This window comes from Toxotes jaculatrix, chromosome 17, assembly GCF_017976425.1.
Source record: "Toxotes jaculatrix isolate fToxJac2 chromosome 17, fToxJac2.pri, whole genome shotgun sequence".
NCBI lineage: Eukaryota > Metazoa > Chordata > Actinopteri > Toxotidae > Toxotes > Toxotes jaculatrix.
The window spans coordinates 2,888,780-2,896,738 of record NC_054410.1 but is presented as its reverse complement, the minus strand read 5'-3'; the positions used below and the strand labels follow the sequence as shown (position 1 = coordinate 2,896,738).

Here is a 7,959-nt window from a genome sequence, read left to right as displayed (position 1 = left end):
TATTTGTAAGCAAAAATATGATGCCTGTGCATCCACTACCAATACTGGATTAATACATCTACATCACCACCTGCCTACCTTCGTGGCTCGCTAGCATGTAAAAAGCATATTCCCTGCCATGGGGGGGCGGCTAAACATAAAGTTCGTAGCTTGTTCATTTCGCTAGCTTAGCGAATTTAGCTTAGGTTAGCTACCAGCCTGGCTCTGGTTAGTAAGTAGTGACTTAGCGACCGAACAATGCTTGTTCACGTTAAAGCTTCAGCTAACGTGAATATTTTTAGGCACGGTCGTTTTCAAAAGTAATTCCAATTCCATTTTAACTATGGCCAATGTTTAGCTAACGTTAGCTGATGGGATGACATGCAATGCCAATTGTCGCCACAGCAGGTTTAGGTAGTTTAAAATAACAAAGCTAGAACAGCTAACACTATAAATACATAAAAGATCATAAAATGAACTAACCTGACCGAACTTAGTGTCAGCTTAGTGGAAAACGGTGGTTTTTGATGTACGCTGAACATAATCGAGCGGCCACTTGCTTCCGCAGTTGAGATGAAAACAGAGATGACGAGACGGTCGATGAAATTCGCCGAATCGCGCCAAAAGTTTGGCGTGTTGCCTCGGCCAATCAGAGCGCCGTTTACTGGTTGACTTATGACGACGTGCTGGCTCAGCCAATCAGAGTGGCGTTACTGGTTGAACTCATAAGAGTTATAAAAATCAAGGCTCTTATGTACCATGAAATTATTTTCTGAAGCCTAATTTCCAACAAGTTGCATTTCCAGATAAATGAATAAAAACACAAACAATCAAAAAAATAATCTATATTCGTATTCATTAATCATGTTGATAACAACGATGTTGATATTTCTCATAAATAAATAACAAAAACATTCATAAATAGTGTCAATTTCCTGCACCTGTCTTAGACGTCCACATGACGTCCAAAAACATTGCCTAGTCCGACGTTCAAATGTTGAACTGCATATTGACGTCCAAGTGGGGTCGTGGTTAATCGTCAAAATATCGGACCTAGTTTGCACGTCGTGTAGACGTCCAAAATTGGTCTTGGACCAACGGACGCAATATAGACATGATCTGCACATCCATCAGACGTCTAAAGTTTAGTGGGTCGTCTCCTATTTGAGGACAAAAGGCTGGTCCCTGAAAGATTAACCATTTACAGTTAGAGTTTTGATGTCAATCTTAGAATTAGGCTTAGGGTTAGGTCTGTAGTGGTTATGGCTCATGTTAGGGTAACTCTCTGGAGAATGACCAAGTCAATGCAATGTTCTTAAAACAACTTTGTCTGTGTGGATTCAAAGGACAAATCGAAAACTTAGTGTTATACAGTTTTTTTTTTATTGATGAATTCTTCAGAATCTTGGTTTAAAGTGCACAAATGTGTTAGTAAGAAGTATTGGTTCTTATTTGTGACTAAAGTAATGCTTTTAAGGGAGGGAAGGAGCAGAGTTCTTGTGTATACTCAAGCATGAGGCAAAGCATGAGGAAGATGCATGTTCAGTTCAGGTTGTATTGTGGAATGCACTTCCTTGACAGCAGAAATGTGGGTGGCACATGGCTTGTTGTAATCAGGAAGCATCTCCTCTTTTTGCCCTCATAATACTTGTTTCAAAGCCAGAGAATCCAGTTTCAGGTGTTGTCTTGAGCTGACAAGGATCTTAGAGCAGACTTGTTGGAGCCCCTGCCAAGAACATGTCCCACAGTGAGTAATTTTCTTTTCTGTACACGTCTAACATTTCCAATGCTATTAATCACTAAATAATTTCTTTTGCAAAACAAGGCCAACTGTATAACTACTGCTAATCCTGGAGAGTAACATACAGTTGGGTTGCGGTCACCTGCCAGAAGACGTTTACTGTTCACAAATGCAATAAGTTCATTATTATGTAGATTGTGCATTTAAAAAGTCATTGACAAATCCTTACTGTGTTGTGTTGCAGACGGTATATCTAACACAAAGCAGACGGTGGTGGTCATAGCCACAGTGGGAGAATGGTCTTCTTTGAAATCTCTGCTGCAAGATAACCCTGGGGAGAAACGCCACCAGGTAACCTTTAGTTCTCTGGGATCAAACCAAGTCTGTGACCTGGCAGTGCATGGTCGCTTGATTAGCTTCCACTATGCGGATTTAAAACTAGACATGACAGAGGAGGGAATCAGCCATGCAATAGATGGTTGCTTTAAGTCTTGCAAAGATGGAATCAGTACATTTCTGCTGCTGATCCAAGGTGGACACTATACAAAGAAGGAAAGAAGAATGATAGAGATCCTGCAGGCACACTTTGGTCCTGAAGCTCTAAAATACCTTGTAATTCTCTCTCTGGATGACGGAAAGGTGATTGACACACTGGATGATGCCCTCCTGGAGTTAATAAACATTTGCGATGGGAGATATTGCCGCATCACATCATCTGCTGCAAATGACAAGATGCAAGCACTCCTTGAGATGATTGACTACATGCTTACTGAAAACAGTGTGACTGGTTACACTGATGCCATGCTGGTTGAAGCAAGGAGAAGGAGCACAGAGGACTCAGCCATGAAGATGCTGAAACAGAAGGTGCAAGAGGCAGAGGAGAATGAGCAGGTTTTCAAGCAGCTGGTTCAGCAACAAGAGGAGAGAAGAGCCAAAGAAATGGAGGAGCTCAAAGCTAAGCATGCTGAGGAAAGAAAGAAGGAGGCAGCTCAACGAAAGCAATTCGAGACAAAAAGAGAAAGCCTCGAGGAAGCTGTGCTAAGCCACAGAGCCATGTTGCAGCTCCAGATGAGTGCCACTGATGGTAAGACTTATTTTTCAGTTGCTTTTAGAGTTTTAAATTTAAATTTTTAAAGATAGTAAAAAAAAAAACAGACCCACCTCTTTCCTGTACTCCATACATTTACATCTGTACAGATATGTTGTGCAGAGCAGCAGTCACTGGAAAAGGACCGTGTGATTTTCTACATTAACTCTGATTTCATGTGGGACTCTTTAGCAAAAATGATTTTATTCAGAGAAACAACATGAAAGTTTGTTTTTGCTGAACTTCATTGTCAGACACTCTGATGCTGCACCTTCTTCCACTAGGGGGAGATGCAGTTACACACTGATAATGGGAATTCATTACATTTATATTGTCCAATTTTCAGTTTCACAAGTGTAGTAAGAAAAAAATATTCATGCTTTATCCCCAACAGGCAAATGACCCATTAAGGGTTACTGAACTGCTTTTGAGATAGCCAGATATGTCTTTGGTTTTTTCAACATTCATTAATCTTCCTAAAAATACTTTCTAACACTCAGTTTCCTTTTCTTTTTTGGCTTTAAGATGATGAAACAAAGAAGATGTCTATCATCCTGCTGGGTCTTTCTGGCAGTGGGAAGTCTTCTGCTCTAAATCTAATTCTGGAGAGAGCAGGTAATCAGTACTCTCTTAATGAGTCCAGCCACGAACCTCTGCAGCCAACTTTAGCTTGTGAGAGAAAGGAGGTGTTTGCAGCAGGGAGGCGGCTCATTCTGGTGGACACCCCTGAGCTGTGGGATGAAGACGGGGCAGAAAATCTGGAAATTGTCAAGAATTGCTTGGCCTTGTCCCTTCCGGGACCCCATGTCTTCTTGCTAGTGCTCCAGGTAGGACGCTTCACCCAGGGCGAGAGTGAGATGCTGGGGCACCTGCAGAAGATCTTTGGACGAGAGTTTGCAGAGCATGCCATAATTCTGTTTGTTCACTTTGATGATAACCAGCGCAGGCCTCAGAAGATCGACAACTACGTGGCAGGAGCTCATTCAGCCCTGCAGGATTTGGTACAAAGGTGTGGAAGTCGTTATTATGAGCTGAATGTTACCAAGTCCCAGAATGCTTTGAGCTATCCTCAGGTGAAAGACCTGCTTTCAGGAATTAACAAACTAGTTTCCTCACATGGTGGAAATGCCTACACTATGAAGAGATTTTCTGTGCAGGAGCTGCAGGAAAGAATGAAAGTGATTGAGGAGAGAAAGGAGGGGTTGATGGAAGTAAACTACTTATTAAGAGAAGCTTGATTTCTGTACTACTACATGTCTTTTGAAAGTTTTGCCACTGGGGCAATTTAAATAAATGAATTTCTCAAAATCTGAAACATCTGCAATTTGACGAAATTACCTTTCTATATTTTTAAAATAATACAAAGAATGTATTTATATGCTATAGACAAACAGATTCTACTTTTTATAAAATTGAGATATGTTCTCATCCGACACATGAAGTTGTGTTGTGGGGATTTTCCAAACTAAACAGAAGAGCAGCGCACATCAGGAAAGAATCATGTCTATGTTTATCTGCATGGAGCAGAGAGGGGAGGAAAAGAAAAAGTTCAGCTGCAGATTTGATTTACTTTTGGACTTCCCCATTGGTATGAGGACTTATCTGACAAGTTTATGACATTTGCTTGTTAATGTGTTGATTGCCTAACAGTTGCATCCTTAAACACGATTCTCCAGATGCACTCAGCTGCCAACAAACTCATATAACTGCACAAAAACAATTAGACTGGTGCTACAAGCAGTTTAGATTTCACTGTTGCCCTTATTGGGTAATTCTTTTATTTCTGTGCGATCTATGACTTAGTGTGCTGTAATGGCCTTTAATTTAAGATTTAAATGATGGCTTTTGTTATTTGCAGTTAGTCTGCTCCCTTATGTTGGGGAAATGCTTTCTCTCTTCACCCCAACTTAATTAATAATAAGGAATCACTGAACCTCAAATTCTCCAATTTAAAATACACTTTATTCTTACAAAGTATATATGGGTAATTCAGATTCAGATATCTGGAGACCTGTGACACGCACCCTGTACCTTCTGTCACAGATCTAAAGAAACAGTTCAGAACAACTCCTTATATATCGTAAGTAACCACCCCCATTGCACACCAAGAATTTAACCCCTGAGTTTAATTACTTTACAACTGTTTACCAGACCCTGTTACAGTTTATGACACCATTTGCAGGTCAACCTTGCATGACCTAACACAACTGGTCAGACAATCAACAACTTAGCCTTCCTATGACCCCACACTTACTGTTCATCTTTCCACTCATAACAGCCTTTTACACAGTTTTGCAGTTCTCCACACATCTCCCTTTGTTATTGTTCGGCATCTGATGCTCATTGTACAAGATAATTAACAACTCGAGACAGATATGGCATCTGAATGTGATAAACTGTATTTTATTGATTCCTTTGTAGAGTGATTTGGTACAATAACATGAAACATAGAATGAAATATATTATTCAGGTGAATCTTTTTGTATAGGTGGTTATAGTATGTTTGCTATAATGGACATCAGTGTCTAGAACCATGCAATTAGTTGCAAATGACAGAGAAACATTTCTGTTAAACATATAAACACACCAGCTCCAAATGCAGGTTGAATAGTTAGTGACCCAGTAGAAGCAGGACTGGTGGAAACATGGCTACCACTGAAAATTGTTTTTTTTTTTTTAAGTGTGATCTTTTTCTTTTAATGTCAACATTTGTTCTTTGTTTTATTGTCAGCTTGCAATCATATGGTAAAGCATTGTACCAAAGGTGCGATACAATATACAAAAATCATACAATAATCATATAAAATTTGAATGATTTATTAATCAACTGTAGTGTCTGCTGTTCTTTATTTAACTGCTCTGGTCATCCGGGGCAGTAGGCTGTAAGGCCATGGTGTTGTCAATCCACTCAGTGTAGTGGGAGATAATAGTGTAAATTCCAGGCTTTTTTATTTGGCCACACTTCTTTCCACCATTGGAAGTGATGCCCACTACAATGCCATTGTAGAGGAGAGGACCCCCAGAATCACCCTGGAAGACAACAAACAGACAAGCGGAAAGGGTCAAGGGTCAAAGGTTTCCTTAAATTACAGTATTCAAACCTGCATCAATCAAATCAAAGTACAATGGTGACCTCAGTTGGCAGCAAAAAACCCATTTGTATAATTTTGCTTATTACATAAGCAGTGTTTTCTATATTCAAACAGAAACAAAACTGAGGTTGTGCTACTTTTACTTAGCTCATGGTCATCCTTACTTAATATTGTAAATTCCATATATCAACTGTGAGCAATTTCAACATTTATGTGGAGCAGAAGGAACTAAAACTTACATCACAACTGTCTTCTTTCTTATGCGGCTGATTACAGGGGTCTGGACACACTTTGTGCGCACAGATCATGTTATTAGTGAACTTTCTGCCAAAGTAGTCACTGCGTCTGCACCGAGCCGAGCTGACCACCTCGATGACCACCTCTTTAAGCTTGTCGGGTCTGGACCCCAGGTTGTCAAGGGATCCCCAGCCAGCTGTGTCGACCTCTGCATTAGTGCCGGGATTTGTGCCTCCTGCTCGCAGGAATTCCACTGTTTTAACAGCTTCAGAGATCTCAAATGGACGATCCAACTGCAGAAATGACACAGAAAGTTGTTTCAAAAATTGATCATTTCATTAATTTTTTTGAAGGTCTGCTGGTTTCTTCCCAAAAACCTAACCACCCAACAATTTGCGTTTTAGAAAAGGCTATCACTGACCATCAACACAAAATATACACTTACCTTAATTAAAGCAATGTCATTATCATAATTTGATGGGTTGAAGTCTGGGTGATTGTGAAGTTCCAAAATGTCAAAGGTTTGCTTTGACTCCTCGGGTTCACTCAGAGAATGGACACCCAGCACTACTTTCCTCCCATTTGGCCTGTGAAAAATATTTTTTAAAAATCCCATAAACAAAGTGGAAAACATATCCATGTGAAGAGTCACATTTGTTGGAGCTAAATGTATTAGATTTGTCCTGATCTTGTACTTTCTGTTTCCCACATAACATCCATCGTGCTTAGAAGAAGGTTTCCTCACCCGGTCGGCAGACAGTGTACTGCAGTCATCACCCACTGAGGTGCGATCACAAACCCTCCACATTCGTGTGTCATATTCTCTCCCTGTGGCATCTGGATGGAGGCCATGTAAGGCCGAGAGTGTGGTGCTGCCTCCCTGCCACCAATTATACCCTCACCTGAAATGATCGAAACACACAAACCAGGACAAAAATGTTTAATTTTTTAAAGTTATTTCAGCATTTCTGGTTGAATAAAAGAGTGCTACACATGGAAAGGTAGAAAGGAGGTTATTGGCAAAGTACTTTCATACTAGGGGCATATTAGCATTTGATGTCAGGGAAACTTCTTTATCCAAATTATACAGTCAAAGAACAACCACCCAAGTGTTAAAACAATAGAAAAAAAGTTGAAGGGTAAAGTAGAGCTTAGCAACTGTACCAGTCTATATTTGCAGGAAAATACATTAGTAACACAACAATACAATAAAAATTTAAACCAATGAACATAAATTACTTAGAAGCCAAATCTAATCAGATTAAATATCAGTTGATAAAGAAACAAATTAAGCACAAACTCACTCTGTGAAATGAGGGCAACAACAAAAACAGCAGCAGCCACCAGCACTTCTCTCTCTGACACCATGATGTTGGTTTGACTAAACCAAAATCTGCAACTGTTTTAAAGTCTTCCATTTCAAAGACAGGAAACATAAATCAAGTAGATATGGTGCAAGACACAAGTGGGAGTAGGACAATCCTCCTGTTTCATGTTTCCTGTTTCCTGGAATGAAAAACAAGAAAACATACATGTTCACTGACATCTTTTACTTTTCTGCACTTCTTCACAAAATCGCCTATAACAGCAATGTATTTCTTGACATTATAAATTCTTTAGTGGGTAGTGCTCAGCTGTCGTACGTTGCTTCTCATCATTCACATTGATCACCTCTCCCTCACTTTGTGGTGAAGTTTAGATTTGAAGTGAAAATACACAAAATCTCTCAACAACAGATGCTGGATAAAATCCACAGATGTTTTCAAAGTGTGCACATCTATTGACCCCGGCAGAAACGGTGCAGTCAGGTTTACTTAGATTAT

The 7,959-nt window shown here is 39.8% G+C and overlaps 2 protein-coding genes across 2 annotated transcripts; one reads left to right on the top strand and one right to left on the bottom strand.

Moving 5' to 3' along the window:
* Positions 1-1,662: 1,662 nt before the first annotated feature.
* LOC121197671 (GTPase IMAP family member 8-like) lies at positions 1,663-5,595 on the top strand. Its single transcript, XM_041061374.1, has 3 exons — positions 1,663-1,726; positions 1,965-2,804; positions 3,333-5,595. The coding sequence occupies exons 1-3, from the start codon at positions 1,717-1,719 to the stop codon at positions 4,043-4,045; spliced, it is 1,563 nt and encodes a 520-aa protein (XP_040917308.1). The 5' UTR covers positions 1,663-1,716; the 3' UTR covers positions 4,046-5,595.
* cfd (complement factor D (adipsin)) lies at positions 5,520-7,552 on the bottom strand. Its single transcript, XM_041061375.1, has 5 exons — positions 7,441-7,552; positions 6,882-7,038; positions 6,582-6,723; positions 6,139-6,429; positions 5,520-5,837 (listed from the first exon to the last, which is right to left on the bottom strand). Exons 1-5 carry the CDS (start codon positions 7,502-7,504, stop codon positions 5,658-5,660), a joined length of 834 nt encoding a protein of 277 aa, XP_040917309.1. The 5' UTR covers positions 7,505-7,552; the 3' UTR covers positions 5,520-5,657.
* Between the last annotated feature and the right edge of the window lie 407 nt (positions 7,553-7,959).